This window comes from Crinia signifera, chromosome 9, assembly GCF_055691185.1.
Source record: "Crinia signifera chromosome 9, ASM5569118v1, whole genome shotgun sequence".
NCBI classification, from domain to species: Eukaryota; Metazoa; Chordata; class Amphibia; order Anura; family Myobatrachidae; genus Crinia; species Crinia signifera.
The window spans coordinates 163,071,016-163,095,240 of NC_139225.1; the positions used below are offsets into that span (position 1 = coordinate 163,071,016).

At 45.6% G+C, this 24,225-nt stretch overlaps 1 protein-coding gene across 4 annotated transcripts in view; it reads right to left on the reverse strand.

Moving 5' to 3' along the window:
• Positions 1-24,225, reverse strand: part of DACH2 (dachshund family transcription factor 2) — a 316,195-nt gene that overhangs the window by 29,611 nt on the left and 262,359 nt on the right. For 2 of the 4 annotated variants that reach the window (XM_083160363.1, XM_083160361.1), the window contains one exon: positions 6,312-6,353. The exons of the other annotated variants lie outside the window; for them this stretch is intronic. In XM_083160363.1, coding sequence (XP_083016489.1) covers positions 6,312-6,353 — 42 coding nt within the window. The remainder of the gene's footprint in view (positions 1-6,311; positions 6,354-24,225) is intronic. 4 annotated transcript variants of the gene reach the window in all.

Genomic DNA, 24,225 nt, shown 5'->3' on the forward strand with positions numbered 1-24,225 from the left:
CCATATTGTGGGGTTTTCTTTCTTAATTTTCACTGCACATTGTATTGTTATATATATATGTGTACGGTTAATTCCCAAGTAGGGAAAGCATTGCTGCTGGGGTAACAGAGATTAATTTACCCCCCCCCCCCCCCCCCCAGTCACCCCAGTACATGATCAGTGTCCTCCACCCCTCATCTCGGTCTCTGTCCTGTAAACCCCCAACCAGCAGAACAGCATCCAGTCCTGAGATGGGAGTACCGCTGTCCCTCGTCCGGCCCTGCGCTGGAAATAACTATCGCTGGCCATGCCGAGCGTCGCGCTGCCGGAGCTGCAACGTTTCCATACACCAAATTGAAGTTTCAAAATAATATTAGTCTCCGTTAAAGAGAGAGCGACGCGGCTAAATGAGGTGCTGGCGGCTGCAGCCGGGATCAAATGCAAAAAGTCTCATATTTCATCCCAGCGAGTCGGCAGCAGGAAAATAAATAGAAATATAAGAGGTATGCAGGCAATGATTCATTTTGATAATCTGGCCCAAGAGAGCGGCGCGGAGACAGCACACAGATCTAAGCGACCGGTGAAAGACAAATAGGACGCGGAGGGTGGGAATTGGGATGATAGTGCAGCAGAGGTCACATCGATTTTCAGCAGCGGTTTCGCGCAGATGAGATAACCCTCGACTCCATTTGCCCCATTGTTCATATCCTACCTGTCCCAGCAGCTATAAATTTCCCGCGCGGAGGAAAAAGGCGCAGTAAAAAGAGAAGGATTCTACTTATGACTTCTTATGATTAAGTTTTTGTGCTAACCAAACATGTTTTGCTGACCAAGGTCACGCCGAGCGCTGAGGTCTTTTAACGGCGGGGACTGGTGGCGGCGCATTATGTTTTAGTGTATTTGGGAGGACATGCCAGGAGCATTCATCACCTCTGTTTCTGATTGGAATCGCAGGCCGCGCAGATGAATGATAAATGTATTCCCGATCTATTCCAATCTTGTAATGGCCCTTTTACATCTGAATGGTGTCCGCACCTCACCCCCCTCTCCTGATAAGTGCGCTTTTAGTAAGACATTTATCAGCCATGCGTGAAAACTCCTAATTGGTAAAGCAATTAAAACTGGCCGAGCCCAGGTACTATCCGGCGCAGTGCAGAGCTGCTAAATACCTTCTGCTGATCTGAGGGTCTCAGTCTGCAATCCCAGGGACATACATTGTTCTGTCCAATCCCTTTGCCACAATTCTGTGCACACAATTCTCTGTATCTGATACTAGTGAAAAGCCTGTCAAAATGACAGCTTCTGCTATGTACTTTCATTTTGAGCTGTGAACGCTTTACTTTCACTTTGAGCTGTGACAATTTACAGCCCACCAACTCAACACCCCGCCCCCAGTCCCTATCCACGCCTACCTCCAATCTCTGTCTTCACAGCTCCCTCTCTATATCCAGCAAGTTTGAAACAGAAAAGTGTCCCTGCCAAAATTGATTTCAGTTTCTGTTATGGCATCTTTTAGCACACAAAGGAGTAATTTAGGGCTTTATTCTAGTTCACTCTTAGAGGCAAATTCCTTCTCAGGTGGACAAACCCATGTTCACTGCAGGTGGGGCAGATGTAACATGTGCAGAGAGAATTAGATTTGGGTGAGTTATTTTGTTTCTGTGCAGGGTAAATACTGGCTGCTTTATTTTTAAACTGCAATATAGATCTCACTTTGAAGTAAAACCCCACTCAAATCTAACTCTCTCTGCACAAGTTACATCTGCCCCACCTGCAGTGCACATGGTTTTGTCCATTTGAGAAGGAATTTGCCTCTAAGAGTGAACCAGAATAAGGCCCTTAGTCTGTGGAGTGGCTTCTAGTGGTCAGTAGTGGTACTTCACCTCATAGAGGTGAGGAGTAGTTGGACATTTTTCTATACAGATGTTCTCTATTCTCACAGGTCCTGATGTTAGCGGACTTGCGCAGGACCTGTCAGCCCACTTGTGTCAGGCATCTCCCGCAGTGTGGCGTACTGAGGACACATCTGTAAACCAGACGGATGCATCTTCAGACACAATGCTGAGTATATCAGTGATAATGAAATGTATTTGGGTGCAGTTTTCTTTTTGTCATTTATGCTCACTTTGCAGTCACCTCTGCTGGACACGTGCTTTGTTCCTGTAATAACAGGTTGGACTCTGTATGTTTGCACTGATGTATAAGGATGCATTGTACAGGGCCTCCTATTTCTGCAGCTAGTACAGTAGAAGTGTGAGTGCAGGATTCCCAGTGTCTGGAGCTGTCCTTCAGCACCACTCACTCTCCTGTTGTGTCTAATGACGTCCCCCAGAACAGATGATAGGATAACATGCGGATGAGAGGTAGACAGCCGATAGGTCAACATCAAATGGTCGACATACTGTAAACTAAAGGTCAACCCAAGCAAAAGGTTGACATGGTGAAAGTTTTTTTGGACTTTTTTTATACTTTACCATTCATGTGGAAAAATCAACTTAAATTTTTGACGCGTCGACAATTTTTCATGATGAACAGTTGACTCTCTACCTTGACGCTGTCTACCATTCTTACCGTATCCTTACAGGATATGACTAGATCTGCTGTATACTGCTCGTGTATTAATCTACGCTGAGAGTTGACGCAGTGAAACCCCAAAACCAGCATTTTATTACAAATCCAATATGGTTTGAGAAGAGATGAAGCGTCAAACCCTGACCTACAACATTGCGCACGCCTAGATAGTGACGTAACGCGCGGCGCACTATTATATTACTGTCATCAAGCGTCACGTATCACTGGCACTTCCCAAGCAGGGTCGCCTGTCACTCAGGATAAAGGGGACGCTCACTGTACATTATGGGGCACATGTATGCCATACAGGAGCGTGACCTAGTACACAGAGAGGGAAGAGGTGCAATTACTGTACACTAATACCATAGGGGAATGGCCATTGGCCAAGGTACACTCACGCAGGATCTCCTGTGCAGCCCAAAGCCGGCACGCGTCAGCCATGGACAGCGTACTCAGAAGACTTGGCCGCGCTCATCCAACCACTGACAGATACCGCCATTGCAAACGGAAGCCGTTTCCGCTGATGCACCTTCGCTAGCATAGGTGCAGTGCGTTTGCTTCGGGGGGCCCCAAATGTATCTGGGTTCACGGAACTTTAGTTTCAGACACATGCCCCTGGATGAGAATTAGGGTGCACAGATTGAGCCCCTTTTCCAGCACGTTCGCATTGCAGAACTGTCCTGGGAACATGTGACCTGCCGCCCGGCGTGCCACCATGTGTGGCCCTGTGGAATATATTGCGCCCCCTTGTGGTTGGGTAGCAGGTAACAGCTATGATGGAATACACAGAATAGTTTCTCCTTGTGATTCTCAATCAATGATCATCTCCTTAATTACTCGCTGAATGGAAGAGGCAGCAATGAGGGAGTAGCTGATTAATCTGTTCCAGGGGCCCTAAATCAGCTTTTATTTATTTCCAAAATAAATTAGCGCACGTTACTTAAGACGAAGATGACTATGATTATTTTTTCCCATTAACGGCGTTTATTATAAAAAGTCTTCCCATAAAACTGCTGTGTTGGCGCTATTCCCGGGGTGACCTTAGCAATCGGCAGGAGACAGTAAGAGCCGTCACCTTGCGCATCCCAGCGTGTATTTACCCCGCGTTCATAGATATTGGATGTACAGGAGAAGCTATTTATTATGTGCTGATAAAACACATGTGACACTAAACATGTGACATATCATTGTAGTAACTGGCGCAGGATATGGCCTATAGATCAGATGGTAGCAGATGGGCAGGTATAGCAGTATCGCATGCAGTAGCCGTCTCTGCATTACACTAATGTGCGATGTAGGTGGTGTAATAATTGTGTACATCCATTTACTGACCAGTACTCTAGGCTTCCAGCAATGGTTACCGCTACCAACAGTTAGCACAGTGGTTAGCATTGCACATACTGCAGTGTGTCACAATGGTCAGCATTGTATACATAGGGTGTTACAATATTTAGTAAAGATTGGGGGTGACAGAACTTAACATTGGGGGTCATTCCGATTCATTCAGTCACCCTCGCTTTCACGTTCACCGCTAATGCGTGGTGCAGCAGTACAGACTCGCAGTCTCCCGGGTAACGGGCAAGGATTAAATGGTCCTGAAAGCAGTTACGAAATCGGTACAAGGTAACCTTTGGTGTAATTAGCCCCTTTATAGTAAATAGGCCCCTTAATGTCCCGATGTCTATATTTGGTACTTATGTATCTGGGCGCCCGATTTTGTGATCGGTTCGGAAAATGGCATTGAATCGCATCGAAATCGCATGCGATGTGATTTTCCATAGGATTCAATGTTAACATGGTCCTGTTCATTTCCCCACTATCCAAGTGGGCATAGAGTTGATTTTATATAGCGTGGCGAGTGCAGCGAGCCACCGAGCCTGAAGCGTGGCGAGGGGCCGCGGATTACTTAAAATGTCTTCTGCCTCCCCTAGCGGGGCTCGCTGCGCTCGCCGCGCTATATAAAATCAACACTATGCCCACTTGGATAGTGGGGAAATGAACAGGACCTTGTTAACATTGAATCCTATGCAAAATCGCATCGAATCGCATGCGATTCGATTTTGCCAAAAATCGCGTTGAATCGCATCTGATTGTATGCCTTAAGGTAAGGCATACAATCACAAAATCGGGTGCCCAGATACTACATAAGTACCCTATATTTTGAATGTGATGACAACCGGGGAAAACATTTTTTTTTTCTGCACTTCAGTATTAACGTAACAACAAATAAATACAAAATGCTGAAATGTGTCGCCGGTAACAACAACAGGCACCCGGGATATTTACCAATAACGCTTCGTTAGTAAATGACGGGTTCCTGGGTCCATAGAACCAGTCACAGTTGCAGCCTCTTCCATTGTGTCAGGTATTACCCGGAGAGCGGCCCCGGTCCCTCCCCCTCCCCCCGGTGATGTTAAGGTGTCTTCCACACAAGTTAGATGCTACTATTTATGAATCCATATGGAACGACAGATGTCTGCGCAGACACATTGCGGGAAGCATTTCATTTCCAGCCATAATCCTGCCGCTGTGTCAGCAGCTTTTACTTCCATCTCCCCCCGACTCACAAGCGACTAAACCGTACAAACCAACATTAACGCTTCATTAATATTTATATACTGTAAAAGACGCCATTAACAAAACAAAAAAAAATGATTGTAAATGCGTGCCGCTGTTAGATCCCATTCATCACAGACCATTTCAAAGGACAAAAGGAACGGGCTCAGTTTAAAGTGTTGGGTATCCGTTTACACGTGGTATGAGGCAGACCGACAAAGCCCCCATTGCCCGTGGCGAAGGTTTCACGCCCCACCCACAAAAGATTTTACGATTACATCATTAATAAAAATAAAATTATTATCCTGTTCTTACATGGTACCAGAAGGGTTCTGCAGCGCCCAATTACAGAGTACATACATGATTCAGCAAAAAAGGTGACAGTGACTTACAGCTGAATACAGCAGAGCAGTGGTTCTCAAACTCACACAGTTCACGTTTTCCAGGTCCCCCGGCAGGTGCACAGGTGCATTCATTACCCACTGACACATTTTAAAAGTGAAGAGACCTGCAAAACATGCACTGTGTGGGGTCCTGAGGACCGACTTTAAGAACCTGTGCAATAGAGAACAATACAGGGCACATAACAAGGGCAATACAATACAGTAGCCGGACACTGTCGCGCCTGGAGCTATTCAATTACATGCTCTTTTTCCAGCCTTAGATTCACCCTTAGATTCTGGGATAAGCGGCTGGTGCTATGGGTACATGGCAGCAGTGATCACGGGAGGAAGCCCATCGTACCCCAGATCTATGTTTGAGAGCTCTTTGGGGGGGGGGGATCTGCATTACTGTAAGCGGAGCCTGCAGACTTATCGCGAGCTGCATTGCTGGAGGCTAATTGAATACAGCCCTTATAATAACACTATTACTACATCATTAGTCTCAGACATCGCACAGCGACACCTATGACATGAACGACCACCGCCGCCGCCATTGCTCGTCCAAGATCATAAGCAATAAACCTACAAAACCCCTACATGTAAGGTAAAGGCGCTGAATCCATAGGGATAGATTTTATCACTTGGCTTTTTTCCCCTGTGTTCAAGATGAAATGAGTCACCCAAGTGGCAGAGTGTGGGAAGCCGAAATCTCGACCCAACCCCCCCCCCCCCCCTTCCCGGGACGCTGCTGGTGGCTGTGGTCCATAGAGTAAATGAACGTACAAAACAGCTTAGCAAGAAATAAGTGTAAAGTGCACCTACCATTACTATGTCCAAATCTATACTTAGCAAGGCCGACCGTAACTAAAGTGGAGAGAGAAAGGACATGGTTTAAAATCCAACTTTTCACATTTAAAAAACACACTTCACATGAATAACCAGGCTATTGGCTACAATGGTGGACAAAGCCCCCCCCCCATCCCCCGCACATCCTGTGCTGTTTTCACATATCGTTAACCAGTCTGGATTGTGTATAAGGACTCTCTGCATCTACAATTATACAACCTCTATATTACATCTGGGCAACACGTGGCCCACTGCGTAATATATAGCAGCCAATCACAAGGCTAGTCTATGTGAATGGGGGACAATCACTATTCATAAAAGAGAGGTTGATAAGACACAACAACCCCCCCCCCCCGATACCAGCCATTCAGGGGTATGCTATTATGAATTGGTGGCAATCTATAGTCACGGTGACCCGCCCCCAGGGTACCCCCCCTCTGTCTATCTCTTCACTGGCTCCCCATTCCTTTCCGGGTTCTCTTTAAACTCCTCACCACCACTTACAAGGCTCTCTCCTCCTCCACAGCTCCCTACCTCTCTTCACTGATCTCTATCCACACTCCCTCCCGTCCTTTTCGCTCCATTGCTGACCGCCGACTGACCTCTCACCTAATCACCTCCTCCCACTCCCGTGTCCAAGACTTCTCTCGCGCTGCCCCCCTGCACTGGAACAACCTCCCGCCACCCATCAGGCTATCTGATTCCCTTACCTCCTTCAAGCGCTCCCTCAAAACCCACTTTTTTCGACTAGCCTATCCCTCCTCCTAACCTCTTTTGCTCCTCCTATCCTGCCTCCGTTCCCCTCCGTTCCTACTTATCCTGTTGTTTTTCATTCGTCCACCCACCTATTTTTAGTCTGGTAACTCTTATGAGTAGGGTCCTCCTGCCTCACGTACTCACCCTACCTCTTTACCTCACATGTCCTCCTGTCCTGTTCTTCCCTTCCTCTACTTCATCATCACTTTCCTTGACAATTTCTAAACCTACTTCAGAACTGATTTTAGTTCTACCAGCTATACCCCTATTTATGCTGTATTTCAGGGGTGCAGAAAATTCAAAAAGTTTCGTTCAAAGATGGCGCTGATACTACACCAATGCAGCCCACCTCACACTCAAGACCTTCACCACAGGCCTAAGATCAATACGTGTGCAAGAAATGGGGATAGTGTGCATGGGCGCTTAGGTGATACAAACAAATAGAGGTGATATACATACAAAATTTTGTATGTATATCACCTCTATTTGTTTGTATTTCAGGGGTGGCCAACCCGCGGCTCGCGAGCCGCATGCGGCTCTCCCCTTCAGAATGTGCGGCTCGCCATTCATATCACCCCAGCGCCGCCGGGGGTCTATGGCGGCCGCCAGCATACTGACGTTCACCTGAGCTGACAGCTGCGCTGCAGCCAGGTCAGGAGATGCTGGGCAGCGACTCAACTGTACACAGAGCCTATTGGCTTTGTGCACAGGATAGGTGGGCAGGGGCAGGCTGGGATAGGAGGGGAAGAAGCTGCCCTCCCTCCATTGGTTGGTGCGGCCGCCACGTGACCGCATCCCCTCCCACAGTACGAGTAATGCTGTGCGGTCCCCCCTCCATGGCAGCTACATAGTACATACGCACAAGTCCCCCCTCCGTGGCAACCGCCGATGCTTTAGATTCCTGCTGAGTTGTGTGTCTGCCGGCCTGCCCCACCACCATCATCATGCTCCCTGTTGTCCGCTCCCTGATCCACCACTAACCTGCCGTCCACAGGTTAGAGGGGGGGGGGGGGGGCATGTGTAATATGGGCACAGAGGGGTATGTGTAATATGGGCAATATGTGCACAGAGGGGCATGTGGGATATGGGCACAGAGGGGCATGTGAGATATGGGTACAGAGGGGCATGTGGGATATGGGCACAGAGGGGCATGTGAGATATGGGTACAGAGGGGCATGTGGGATATGGGCACAGAGGGGCATGTGGGAAATGGGCACAGGGGCATGTGGGATATGGGCACAGAGGGGCATGAGGGATATGGGCACAGAGGGGCATGTGGGAAATGGGAACAGAGGGGCATGTGGGATATGGGCACAGAGGGGCATGTGGGAAATGGGCACAGAGGGACATGTTTTTGTACAGGTTTAGCCCGTTTCATCTATCTGGCCAGCATGCCATATCTTCCGTGCAGGGATGCGCAATTGTCTCACATGTATACGCATCCCATTCTCGGTGAACAGCGTGTGAGACTGAAAGATATGGCGTGCTGGCCGGATAGATGAAACTGGCGTATTGGCTCTTTCTCTTACCAGAACAGATTTTTCGGCTCTTCGCCTCTGATTGGTTGGCCACCCCTGCTGTATTTTATCAACACACCCTGTACGTTACCTTGTAATTTGTTTTTTGTTTGCTATGTACGGCGCTGTGGACACTTTGCGGCGCCTTATAAATAAACGTACTACTACTACTGTACAGACTGAAAGCGAGGGAGGGGCTCCCAACAGTATTTACAGAAACAATGTAACACATGACGACACTGACTAACAGCCCCCCATGTGCAGGGACGGAGAGGGGAACCCTGATGATGTAGCCACTATTTCACCTGGGGTCCCTGTATAACACATCACTATATACCCCGCCACATGTGTACAGGGATTGGTCGATAGATCTAATCAATCAGACACACAAGAAATGGTAAAATAATTATTAATTTTCCGATCACTTTAGGGGAGTACTGAGGGCCGGCTCTGCCATATCTGGGAAACATCGGGTACAATCGCAAAGAACATGGCCGCACCCAATGAAATCTTCGCCACTTGACGTTCCCATACACGTATGTGAGGTATTGCATGCCTCCCTCCCATGCTGTACCCTGCCAACTGCCCCCCAGGGAGCCACAGGGCCCCCGGACAGCAGGATTGCATACTGTACGATTCCAGCAAGGGCTGTGGGAGCCGACAAATCCATTGTGCTGCCCTTGTGTTCTCCAGCTCCAATCCGATGCGCATGGGTTGGAATCGGACACTTTTCATCCGATTTCTCATCCCAATGCCTCGGGTGAAAAGTGCCCAAATCATATGAGTGCATGTGGACCTTTAGATTAGATTCAGTGATTACCCTGGTTCCAGCCAACCAGAGCTGACCATTCTCTGATCTGAGGGTCACCGTTCCCTTTACAAATGTTATAAGAAATGCTGGAACTTTATCCTGATTGTAATTCAGTCTGTGCAGATAAAGCTCCGCCCATTGGTGCTAGGAAGGTGTTACAATGTGTCACTGCGCAGATAAAGCTCCGCCCATCGGTGCTAGGAAGGTGTTACATTGTATCACTGCGCGGATAAAGCTCCGCCCATCGGTGCTAGGAAGGTGTTACAATGTGTCACTGCGCAGATAAAGCTCCGCCCATCGGTCTTACATTGTATCACAGCGCAGATAAAGCTCCGCCCATTGATGCTAGGAAAGTGTTACATTGTATCACAGCGCAGATAAAGCTCCATCCATTGGTGCTAGGAAAGTGTTACATTGTATCACTGCGCAGATAAAGCTCCTCCCATCGGTGTCACAGCGCAGATAAAGCTCCGCCCATCGGTGCTAGGAAGGTGTTACATTGTATCACTGCGCAGATAAAGCTCCGCCCATTGACATTAGGAAGGTGTTACATTGTGTCACTGCGTAGATTAAGCTCCTCCCATCGGTTTTACATTGTATCACTGCGCAGATTAAGATCCTCCTATCGGTTTTACATTGTATCACCGTGCAGATTAAGCTCCTCCCATCGGTTTTACATTGTATCACTGCGCAGATTAAGCTCCTCCCATCGGTTTTACATTGTATCACTGCGCAGATTAAGCTCCTCCCATCGGTCTTACATTGTATCACTGCGCAGATTAAGCTCCTCCCATCGGTTTTACATTGTATCACTGCGCAGATTAAGCTCCTCCCATCGGTCTTGCATTGTATCACTGCGCAGATTAAGCTCCTCCCATCGGTTTTACATTGTATCACTGCACAGATTAAGCTCCTCCCATCGGTCTTACATTGTATCACTGCGCAGATTAAGCTCCTCCCATCGGTCTTGCATTGTATCACTGCGCAGATTAAGCTCCTCCCATCGGTCTTGCATTGTATCACTGCGCAGATTAAGCTCCTCCTATCGGTCTTGCATTGTGTCACTTTTCAAACTTTAGATCAGCTTCGATTTAGCAGATTGAGAAAACGTTTAAAAACAATTCAAGTCTCTCAACTGATGTTTTCTAATGTTATTTAGGTTTTATTGTGGGACATAGTTATTTTATGACTTCATTTTGTACTATGCAGCCTACTAGTTATCGGATGGTCGGACGCCAGATGCCCCAGTCGTTTCACAACAAAACGTTAGGCCGCCTACGACTTCCCATCCTCAGAAGAAAGGGTGTGTGTGTGGTGTGTGTGTGTGTGTGTGTGTGGGGGGGGGGAGATAAGGGATTACTGGTGTCACTGGTGTCACCTGGCTTCATGAACCCCCAATTACTGTAGCACGTACACTCACATGACTCACTTTGCTCTCCATGCGTTAGAAATTTAACGTTCCCAATCGGATTCCACGTGGTTGTTACAGTATGAAAAAGTCCCAAAAACTATGAAAAAAACCATGAAAAACTTGTTCTAGGTCGAGCTTCTCATGTGTCAACCATTGCCATGTTGACTATATGCTTGTGTTGACATTTAGTCAATGTCTACAGAGTACCTGTTGACCTAATGGCTTGAGATAGATGCCAATATTTCTATTCCCAACCCAACGAGCGCTGGAGGGGGGAGTGTAGGACCCCAGGTTAGGGCTTCATTGTCCTGTACGAAGATGGAATGGGCAGAGGTCCGAGCCCGGTGTCTTGTGTTCCCTGTAGGGTCCAGGGTGGATGGGATGGCATCGCTGTGTCTCTAATCGCCTGGCAGGTTACACAGCGCTTGTGGGTTTGGGTAACGGACGAAACGTCCAAACCCCATAGGTCACTTTCAGATGGATTCGACTGGTCAGACGTTACTAGGGATCATAAAGGAACACATAGGGGTTTATACCCTAAAAGTAGATAATAATTAACAAATGTGTTCTGGCGAATCCCATTTGGAGGCGTTTTCTCCCTGTAATGTGAATTTCCGCGGTCCCGCGACTACAGCGCCAGTTATAGACCCGCTTTTATCACCTATATATTTGTGTTGCGTTTCTTGGTTTAATGAGCGGTATTTCATTGCCAGGTCTAGAAATAACATCGGCAAAAAAACATTGTTACAGCGCTATTTGATACATCCGATGATACTTTGGGGCCGATTCCGATGTTGGGGGTCTGCGCAGGCTTGATAATGCGCATGTACAAACCCCCGCAGCGAACACTTTCCATAGAAACGCTGGGTGGCCCCCAACAAACGCAGATGTGCCCCTGCCTGTTCAGGGCGAGCGGTTGACGTCATAACAAACAAAATGCGAAACAAATGGCGAAATGCGCAGTTATAATATTCTTAGGGCCCAGCGGCCCCAGTGATAAAGCCTTTTATTAAAACGGCAAGTGATCATTAGGTCGACAGTCAAAAGGTTAACCGATATTGGACGACAGGCAGACTGTCGACACATGAAAAGGTCGACACCAGCAAAATGTTGACATGGAAAAGGGTCAACATAAATTTTTCATGATTTTTTTTTGGGGAGCCAACTTGTTCATACTTTACCATCCCAGTGGGCATAGAGAGAATATAATAATGTGCCAAGTGCATCAGGGTACGATGGCGAGCGCAGCGTTACACTGATACAGTCTCCATGTTGACCTATGTCGACATAGACACTAAAAAAGTAAAAAAATCCTTGTCGACCTTTTGACTGTTTACCTAATGATCCTCACCCACTATAAAATTTCTGGGCAATTAATCTACCCCTACATTTTTGGACCATGCGTGAAAACTGGGGCACCCACAGAAAGCACAAGTGACACAATTACAGACTTGCGTTGATACCCCTCCATGATGTCTAAGAGGAACATGGCGGCCAGCGCCGTCAGATCTAGACCAGCACATCCGTTGAACCGTTTATACGTTAAAGGAATTTATCCATTTTAAGCTTTATTTGTCCACATAAAGAACACATTGTAATTGGCTTGTAGAAATAAACGGCCCTTTAACCGGTTTCCCCACAAAAGCAGAAAACACAGAGCGCGTTCTCCGCAGAGCGCTGTTGTCAGATCCATGCTTAGCACGTAACGCTCCATAACCCCCAATACGGCGAATGTTCCCGAGCAGATAGAGAACACAGCTTCCTGCCCCTGAGTAATTATTCCTACTTTATTAGGGCTTAGTTTACAACTTTATAAAGCAGGTTATAAAGGACAGCGCGGCTATTATGTCCTCCCCTGCTTAGACTTAATAAATATTACGTCCCTTGCTGTCCATTAAAAGCAAATAGTGCAGAAAATAATAGAGGTTGTAATCTCCTGTATAGATGTAAAATAACCTTTATAAAATAGAGGTGTATAACAGTCAGGAACACATTACACCGGCGCGCTTTAATAAAATAGTGCCCCTCTTGCAGAATTAATCCTAAAATACTGACAATCCCGGCGGCTTTGCAAGTGTGTCCTTTGTAAGGCCGAATAGCCAGTTAAAATGGCAAAATACATATATTTTTAGCAATGTTCTGTTTGCGTCCTAACAGATACACGGTTTGGAGCGGAGGTGTCTGGGGAGCCGTAAAGCTGCTGGGAAGCATATTTCTCACTGGTATTTTAGTGCTTTGAAAATTCAATCACTGGGAAAATGTTTCGCTGTAAATATCTGGTGAGAGAGCAACAAAGCAATGTCTGTACACGGCACCTGCCTCAATAATCCGAAGGTTCAGGCGCGCGAGTGGCAACGAATAATGGCCAGGCGGCTAATGTAGACTATTTATTATCATTATTTATCATTGCAGGATGGATCACTTAGAAACAGCCTGATAGAGATGAGCCGTGTTGTTTCCGATGTCTTCATCTCAATGTTCCAGCGCGTAGTGCCGGCGGAATGGGGCGTAGATGCGTGGAATGCGGGTACCCCTCTGATACAAAGGGGTCATTTTAGTAAGATGGGAGTTATATTAAAGATGGGATGTTGACCACAGCAGCCAATCCCATCAATTATCTTCTAGATGGTGCTACATAAATAGGAAGTAGAATCTGATTGGTTCTTTGGGCAACATCTCATCTTCAACAGAATGCCCATCTTAGTCAAATCATTATTTCTCTGCATGTCAGCTGCAATTCTCTCAATCTATCGTAACTCTTGCATTGATCACAAATCAGTCAAGATGGGGAATGTGGCGCCCTAACATTCGCTGAGGGTGCACAGTGCTCAATGGGTGGCGCAGAGGCAATCTATCCCTAAACAATTTGTTTCGGCCTCCAGATTTAGTCAATTGCGCCGTGAGACTACAATATTTTAAATGATGTCACACCGAAGGGCCTGACTTAAAGATATATTTTCAAGTATTCTGTAGTGTGTATGCTCGATATCGTTAACACACACATCGTTAACGACCTCCTCCCTGTCGGCTGAACATGCAGGTAGAGTTTGGCTATGGGGGTAGTCAATTAAGTACCGGTTTTTCGACAGTTGAAAAAACAGCGCTTTACACCTTTATTTTAAGTCGAATTTACACCTCTTCAAATAAAGTGCCATTTTTCTGTTTGTTGAAAACACGTAGTTTGTCCAATTACTTGCTGATCAACATGTTTTCGGCAATATTTCAGCTGTTTTTGACTTTTTTTATTCCTTTTTCACTGATGTGAATTCGACAAAAAAAAAAAAATGAATTGGCAAGGAACAACAACAAGGAATTAATTGAATACCGCCCTTTATAACCAAGGACCTGTATGCACAGCGGGGTCCTGGTGATGTCACTGAATGATGTCATTAACAACATCATTAAGTGTGCAAGCTGGATATTGTTCACCTGTGGACGATATCGGTAATGATATCAGACGCGTTGCTGGCCGTTTAGTGTGCACAGGGCTAGTCCCAGATCACAAAACGTAAAAGAAACTGAAATATTCAGAATTGAATTCTGCATTTAGGGCCTAATTCTGCTTAGATTGGCCCGCATTTGCTGCGGGGACGGATGGTGCGGCTCTGCGCGTGTGTATAAGCATTTGCAGGGCCTCCGTGCGAACGCCTTCGTGACAATAACGTACGATAACGAATTATTAGTGGCAACAGATTCATTCCAATCACGATAAGCCATTTTCCTTGCAACGCATCCATGAAATTAGCCTATAAATTAACATCATCTTTTATTTGCATAGTACAAAAGTGTTATGCACTATATACAAACTAAAGATGAGTCGTTCGGGTTTAATCGCCAAGCTAGCGCAAGTTCATAACATCTCATTGGCTATCACAAACACGTGAGCCATACAGCCAATAAGACGCAGTTTTGAGATCCGAACATATGGGTGAATCAATGCGTTTAAAAAATACAAATTTAATAAAATGTGCAAATTGAGTAAAGAACATTCACAATAAAATGATATGCATAAAACAATGGTAATGTATATGTAAAAGGTGGGGGATTAATCATCCAGATCTCACGTGGTTAATATTGTCCACAATCAGGGTTGTTGTGACCTGCAATGTCCACACACTCTCTAGTCCCGATTTGTAGAGGAAGTCCCAGGGAAACACAGCAATTGAAGGTTTTATAAAAATATCGCTCAAAGCTTGATAAACCTGGCGTTAGTCCAGTGAAACGCGTTGGTGGTGCTGCTTCACTTTTCTGGATCAGGGTGTTTCACTGGATAATCATCTACCCATTTACCAGACCACAAGGTCCCCACTTTTTTGGAAGTTCCTCAGCCACGCATCTCCCAATGTGGATACAAAACACGGTGAGGTAGAAGGTAGGCTCCAACACCAGCCACTCCCTCAGCCGATTTATAAGACCTTCAATTGCTGTGTTTCCCTGGGACTTCCTCTACAAATCGGGACTAGAGAGTGTGTGGACATTGCAGGTCACAACAACCCTGATTGTGGACAATCTTAACCACGTGAGATCTGGATGACTAATCCTCCACCTTTTACATATACAGATGGAGCCGGGCTCCCTCTTGTTGCCAGCAGCCCGGCTCTCCATCTGACTAAGACGCGCGTGCGTCTCATGCGCACGCGCGTCTCAGTTTCCGTGCGGCGGGGCGACGGGAACCTGTCCGTCTCTGCTTCAGGGAGACGGACAGGGTTAGGGGGAATGCGGGGAGGCGGTGGGGACCCCGGGTGACTGCCGACAAGCCAGCGGGGACCCGGGGGAAGCCGTCGGAAGGGGACGCGCGCATCTCCTTTTGCAGATACAGATGGCGGGGGATGGCGGCTGGCGTCGCCATCGCCATCCCCTGCAAAGAAGAGACCCGCTCCATCTGTACATTACCATTGTTTTATGCATATCATTTTATTGTGAATGTTCTTTACTCAATTTGCACTTTTTATTAAATTTGTATTTTTTAAACGCATTGATTGACCCATCATTATTTCCCAGCGCTGCTTTCTGTAGTTTTGTTCTAGTTTTTGTCTTTCTTTGGGGACCAACGCACCCCATCCAAGCAGCTGCTTTAAGGAAGTATAACATACCAAGCGCTCTCAGGTCAGAGGTACTTTGTCCCTGACCCTTGTATTCTTGAGATCCGAACATAGCTATTTTTCCTGTTTACCCTGGTTGTCGACGCGCTTAATTTGTCTCTTTAACCTGAAATCGCAACCCGCCTAGGTAGAAGTGATGAGCTATAGAGAATGGAATGTGGCCACGGAGGGCCGTATCCATCAAGACACGGCGCGAACACAGAAATCATCCGACATTTATTAAGTTGATCATTGTCTGGGCACAGAACTTTCTCAAGGGTGAATTACGTCTTTCTCTGAATGGTCCCATTAATGTTCAGAATCTGCCGCGCGATTGTTTTCCAATAATAAAATATGTCCTTGTTTTTCTGACCTGTGTTGTTCTGTTCTCTGTTCCTCGCGAGCAGCCGCCGCGGCGCTGCTGCTGCTGCTGCCAAATGACTTCTTCCTTCTGTCAATTTGTAAAGAAAACTTTGCTCTGTGAAGGACATTAACTTCCACGCTCAGAGGAGACGCGGCGCTAAAAGTGGCATCTGATAAGCGAAGGAGGTTTGCAGAACGGCAGAGAATGGCTGTATCTAATGACGGACAGTGTCAATGGCTCTCTAACTAGCCGTATCCATAGGTGGTCATCTCGGGGATTGCATGAATGGTTCTCTGGTGAAAAGGGTGATCCATAAGCCTGGAACAAAACCCACAAGAACTAGATAGAAAACAAGGAATAAGATAAATATTTCCAAAGTTCCACAAAGGACTATAGGATACAATGCCGTGGTCCCACCTTCCAGCAAATAAAAACTTTTGTAATGATTACAGGAGTGCTGGCAAGTACCCAATCAACAGTGAGAGTGGAATTAAAGGGAAGCAAAGGACACGCCCTGTTGGCTGTGATGGCTTATAGAATATTAGGCGATACATTATAAGAGTTGACGCGTTTCGTGTCTTGATATTTTCTCCTATAGTTGCCTATATGTTCAACAGCAATGAACTATAGATAATACACTTTAGTCCCAAGAGGAGGTGGGCCCCTCAGGCAGTTGGGCCCACTGGGGGTTTACTCTGTACCCCTATATATATATATATATATATATATATATATATATATATATATATATATATATATATATATATATGAAATCTTTGAACGTCTGATCACATCTCTTTTATACCGGTGATCGAAATTATAAAATGCTCTTGTTTTTTTAATGCGAGCAGTAAAGTAATGCTGATACCAATGCGAGACCCGAATGCGCTGGAACAACACAAGCAAAAAAAAATACAAATAAAATTGCAAGTTACGCCCTCGGACAGGGCTATTAAACGGGGCAGTGAACGTCTTCAGATGGCGGCGAGTGTTCAGCATTAGCTCTGCCGTAAGTAGGTTGAGTTTAACAGCCAAAGGCTCAGCGCCGTCTATCCGAACATTAAAACCACCTTTCAAACTTCATTTTACAGAAAACTTAATGACCAGAACAAACTATCCAAGAAGAAGGAAAAAAAAAGGAAAAGTAATTATTTCGGGAGATGAAAGAAAACACTAAATTAACAATCCCTTTTAAGAGGAAGTTTAAACCTCTTTTGTTTCTGAGAAACATGACTATTTATCAAGTTGGGAAAAAGAGCAGTAAAAAGTTAATAAAATACATATTATACGGGATGACTTACTGTGCGAGTTCAAAGAGGAAATTTATACTTTATACAAAGAACAAAAAAAAGAAAAAAGAAAAAAAGCCTGGATGTTAAAGAGAAACAAATGATACAAATAAAACATATTAAATTATAGTTCAGGTTCAATTCAAAACAAAACAAAAATCAAAGAAAAACAGGATACAAATAAAAAAAAATAAAAAAGCCCCAAAAAACAAACAAAAAAAAAATAAACAGAAGAATAAAAAACAAGACAAAAAAGAAAAAAAAAATCGAAAAACAAATAAAAAAATAAAACACACAAAAACAAAACGTATAAAAAGTTACACTGCATTTGATAAAACTTTACACTTTGATATTGCCACACTTACAACGCGGGCCGCCCAATTAAATACCTTGGAAATTGCTAAAACTAGATCAAATTAAAAATAGATGAATTGTGAACTGTACGGTGTTTATTTTTAATCATTATATTTGACGTCTCAAATGATTTTATTTATTATTTTCTGCAAACGTTGACTTTTTGTGAATTCGGGAGATAAAACCGCTCTTCTGAAGTCTATCAGATAACAGGAGAGTTCTACAGACCTCATACAACAGAGGAGAATAAAAGATATATGTATAAATAAAAAAAACACAAAATGCTTTTTTTATGTGCTTTGATCTTGAAATAAACAGAATGAAAGAGCTTTTACTGGTGATTCTCCCTGCGACCAATGGGGGTCTCTGTGGGTTTTCATTAGGTCTGGTGTAACGTGAGTGTTGGAGAAACAAAGCTTTCTTAGATGTACATATGAAGAAGGGGCGACGCAGTTAATAAGAATAAAATCAGGCAGAATACTCCGTCTGCTTATTGAGAAATCATGAAGACTCCAAAGTAATTTGATGTGATTAGTGAGTAATCATCGCTGTGGAAGGGAGGGGACGGGGAAAAAAGACTCCACGAGATAAATAAACTATTTTTTAATGAGAAAAAGAGTTTATGAGCTAGACTGTTTGGGTAACTAATGCATTAAGAAAACAAATTTACATAGATGTGAATGTATTATGCAAAACAAATTGCTTTCAATAATTCATTAAGTTCAAAGCATATTCTCCGAATGAGCGGGAGACTGCTGCGCCTCTAACCAGCGCCAAATGGGGAGAATCGCTGGAATGTTTTAGGATCAATTTAGCGCTAACCGTGAGGTCTATTATATAGTCACATGACTATTTATCTTATATTTGCGTCCAGTCCAGGAGGCATAACTAGATCACACACATCATCCAAGTGGGAACCAAAGATGAGGATCCGGTTCTACAAGGACTCTCAAACCCCAGGAGGTGACACTCTATGGTGGTCACATGGTCAGCACTGCTACAGACATGTGACACTCTATGGTGGTCACATGGTCAGCATTGCATGGACGTATCGGCGGTAATAAAGGGTGAATTACGGGTTAAAATCTACCTTAGGGGGAGAAACGCTTCAATCTTTATTGAGCAAAACAAATATGTTGTTCTTGAAAGAATCTGATACATTTATTTTAAAGTGGGGGAAAAAATGCCGTCTCTCAGAGAAAAAACTGCTGCGTCATGGAAAAACTTGAGCTGGTAGTTTTGTCAGCGTTGCATTTTCAATATTACACTGTCAGTCTTCATTCACTACCTGACAAACCTGTCAGTCAGGCGGCAATCCTGCGCGGTATCACAACAATAATACTGCTGGCTGGGCATTATCTTTTGATAAATAATGAAGACTAGAAAGTCCTAAAATCTTCTCCAACAAACTCAGACAATGGCGGGGAGATCTCTTCAACGCCATTGTCCCAAACTAAGGCCTCGCTGCTGAGTGGTGACATTTCTCGTAGATTAGTTGCCGTCGTTCTGAGGTGGGTTCAGAAAATCGCACATGTCTGTCTTTCCACAGCAAAAATATATGAAGATCTAATACTTACATTTATATAATATAAAACAGAAATTCAGGGTCGCTTAAAATATCTAATAGCCAGAAGGGGTAACATCGATGTTTCTGTAGACACTGAGAACATAAGCCCCAATCTCTGCACAGAAATGTGTTTGGAATTATGTGCAAACATGGGTGTACCTAGAGCAGAGGTTCCCAAAGTCGGTCCTCTGGACCCCACACAGTCTCCTCACAGAATCATGAAATAATTAGCTCCACCCGTGGATCTTTTAAAATGTGTCAGTAAGTAATGAATGCACCCCTGCACCTGTCGGGTGACCTGAAAAACATGAACTGTGTGGGGTAATGAGGACCGAGTTTGAGAACCACTGACCTAGAGTTTGACATAGCTCACAGACCATACCTAGGCCTCTCCTAGGTGCTCCTCCCACTATATAACTCTCAGACTGTGGCTTCCTGCTGCCCCCATTCCCCTCCTCACATCACTGCCCCTGTCACATGCAGCCCTGTCCTCACTGACACATCACTCATCTCCTGATATACTCTGTGCTGCTGGGGACCCTGCTACTCCCACTATATAACTCTCAGTCTGTGGCTTCCTGCTGCCCCCATTCCCCTCCTCACATCATGTCACTGCCCCTGTCACATGCAGCCCTGTCCTCACTGACACATCACTCACCTCCTGATATACTCTGTGCTGCTGGGGACCCTGCGCTTCCCACTATATAACTCTCAGTCTGTGGCTTCCTCCTGCCCCCATTCCCCTCCTCACATCATGTCACTGCCCCTGTCACATGCAGCCCTGTCCTCACTGACACATCCCTCATCTCCTGATATACTCTGTGCTGCTGGGGACCCTGCTCCTCCCACTATATAACTCTCAGTCTGTGGCTTCCTGCTGCCCCCATTCCCCTCCTCACATCATGTCACTGCCCCTGTCACATGCAGCCCTGTCCGCACTGACACATCACTCATCTCCTGATATACTCTGTGCTGCTGGGGACCCTGCTCCTCCCACTATATTACCCTCAGTCTGTGGCTTCCTGCTCCCCCCATTCCGCTCCTCACATCATGTCACTGCCCCTGTCACATGCAGCCCTGTCCTCACTGACACATCCCTCATCTCCTGATATACTCTGTGCTGCTGGGGACCCTGCTCCTCCCACTATATTACCCTCAGTCTGTGGCTTCCTGCTGCCTCCATTACCCACATATATGAGCTGGAGGGAATGTAGTGTAGCGCTCACAGTAAAGTGTTATGTGTTGTATGATAAGACATTGTTGTCCCCCTAATTCCGCCAGTGACATTACTGAGTATATCTCCCATAATGTTTAAATAACGTCTTTAATTCCAGAACGACACGAGAAAAAGATGAGTGAGCAGAAATAGTTCTGGGGTTGTTCTGTTGGTGAGTTAAGACCAATGGCAAATGAAAGGCGTCCAAAATCAATTTACAGACGATAATAAATTCAGCCTTTGGAGGTAGAGAAAAATAGAAGTTTTGTAGCCTCTTCGTCAGTTTGATTTGTAAGCGGCGCTGGCTGAATTCCCACAGCGTAAAATACGCCCGCTCCCCTCTGGCTCCATAACCTTTATATATGGCCGCTCCGTAAAGCGTAATTGTATTTATATACACTTACATCCACACTGTGTATTGTTACCATTGTCCGATATGTGGACACCGCGCTATATAAAGACCGCGCACTTCAGTACAAAGTGGCTCCGGTCGCAATATGCAAACACATTACTGGCTGGAAGAACCAGGATCGGGACTGAATCCCCCCCATGGTGTCTCATTATGGTAATACAAAAGACTCTGCCTCAGGCAGGGCTAAACTATGGCCCTCCAGCTGTTGTGAAACTACAAGTCCCAGCATGCCTTGCCACAGTTTTGCTATTAGGAAATGTGAAATCTATGGCAAGGCATGCTGGGATGTGTGGTTTCACAACAGCTGGAGGGCCATAGTTTGGCCACGCCTACTCTACCTGTATATACAGCATTCCTGTATACTGCCTGTTGTTGGCTTATATTTTATCATCAGAACATAGACCTAACCCCTCCCCCAGCCTTAGTCTAACCTGCCCTGCATATGTACAATCGGGATTACGGCGTCCGCATTCTCTCCGATGTCAGTAATCTAGCACCGGTCTTCTCGATGTTAGTCGCGATCCCGCTAACCACATCCTCAGTCCACCATTGCCTCTCATCCAATCACGCTGAACTGCCCCTGTTATTTATTTACAGTTTATTATATAGCGCAGCGTGTTCCGTTGCACCATCATTAATGTAACAACCGTACAATGCGCCGGTACTCACACACTAACCTCTCTCAGTGTCCGAGGCATCTCTGAGGGATCCTCCTCGTGCCTCATTGGGCTTAATCTTTAACTATATACAAATTCCTGTGCTACAAGAATGCGAATCCTAAGGACCCAGGACACTATAAAAAGCTACAATGCGACAGACGCCTGCGATAGGTGCAGTACTTCACCCTTTCAGCGCCAAGGGATTTTTTTCAAAATAGGTGTGAAAATTTCCAAGCAAACCTTTCCATTAACCCGTTGAGTGCCAATGTTGCTGTGAGCGATATATCCGCTAAAAATGCCACCGTAAACTGGTTTCCCCGAATTACAAAAAAGTTTTTCAAAAATACAAAGAAATTTAGCAATTTCTAAAATTGGCCTAAGTGCTGGTAACCTGCCACCAGCCTCTCTCTACCAATTAATTTCCTCTCGCACAAATACCGATATACCTCTCTGCGACAGAAAAAGCGTAAAACTTTTCCGAATTGGCTCCAGCAGATGTCAAGCGAGTACAGAGAGCGATTAAAATGCTCGGTGTCACTAAAATCAAACTTCAAACGCAGCGCCCGCGATAAGCGTTCCGCACATCAATAAGTTCCCGCGTTTAAGAACTGGCTCCTAGATGCAAGTGGCTTCACACTGCCCATATGTAACGCTCCCTCCATAAATTGAATGCGGTCTTTATGAGCAAACAAAAAGGCATCGAGTCCTTTTAAATTATTTTTAGGATAATTGTTTCCGCGGTAAACATCATTAGTTATCAGTTTTTGAAACGAAGCCAAATGCTCGCAGTTGAAATGCGGCACAGCGCTTGGCACGCAACACAGAAAAATGGTAATCTGAATATTTAGTGAAATGTTTTGCATCTATTTTACACATTTTGTCAAATTCTTATCTCAAAGCCGGGCGGCGTGGCTCTCGCCTATCTGAAATCAGCGCACGGCCCATTATAATCCGTTTCCTTCAGCTCCGTTAGAAACTTTTAAAAAGGAAAAACTCAGATTACAACCAGATGCCGCTACCTTTTTGTTTCCTGTTTATACCTAGCAGAAAGTGGACCCTAGGGAAATCGGGGAAATGTGGGGGCTGAGCTGCGGAAAATCCAAGGTTACCTTGTCGCAGTCTCCACCTGAGTTACTAATGTCACACAAGTCTCTATAGCTGTATAACACACGGCGCAAACACTTGTGTTGACTATGAAAGTCTTTAGACACAGACTCAGAGTAGAGATGAACGAAGGATATGTATATAAACGCACAGCTTGTGGTGCCGAGTGATCAGGGTTCGGGACAAACAGCCAATGAAATAAGCTTTTCCTATTAAATGCAACCAGGTATATAATAATACAGCAATGTATGGCTTTTGGTTATTAACATTATACCCAAAGTTATAGACCCCGGTCCAGGGATATAGGGCGGGATGTATTAAGCTGAAAATGCGGTAAAACCCCCGTTTTACCACATTTTCAAATGTACTAAAACCCCGCCACCACGTTACCGCAGGGCAGGGTATCACCACCTTTGGGTGGCAATACCCTATAGAAGCCTATGGGCTTCTATCGCCGCCCGCCTCCAGCATCCGCACCCCCCTCCCCAGTCCTCCATGCTGCTCCTCCTCCCCAAGCAGCATGTTGCAGCCGGGGACGTCCTTCTGGCTGCAGGGGGGAGGAGGAGATGCCGGGGACCCCCGCAAACCACATTACAGGTATCGCGGGGGGCCTCCGTCACCACACCGCGATGCCAGCCAAATATATTCGTAAATATGATTTGGCCAGCGCATATGTACTAACATATGCGGCTGGCATCTCGGTGCGGTGACGGAGACCCCCCGCGATACCTGTAATGTGGTTTGCGGGGGATATTGATTCATCTCATTGGGCATCTCATTTCACTTAGTCCACATAAGAAGCAACGCTAATACTATCTGTGCGCTACTCACTGCCCGCCGGGCTACAGGCGACCCCTACAATCACAATACAATGCCCTCTCTGTGCCAACGTGCTGTAACATTCATAAAACCGGCTCACATTACAAACCACAGCTTGCCCATCAGCATTAGGGTGCACTACTTATATGGGGAAGTCTCGGCAGAGGACCAGGAACTCTGACCCGCCCCCAGATGATTGTGAAGCTTTGCTGAAGCACCCGGATTCCTCCGTAACGTCTCTGTTCTGCAGCTTCCCTCGTGCGTCACGTCAGAAGGTCACCTCAGCCCCATACACAATGTTATTTGCTATTTTCTTCCAGTCACCGGAAGGGGTCCGGGTCGCACCGACAAACAAGCCTTATACAAAGTGCTTTTGTGCAGTTTACAATTAGTCTCCGAGCACAACAATCCATCTGGCTGCCCACGTATTCCTCCGCCGACACAAAAGAAGAAAGCCATTAGGGCGGCATTTTAAAAATACCTGAATTATTGCCTGGAAACGGAATCAGATAATGGATTACAGTTGTCCG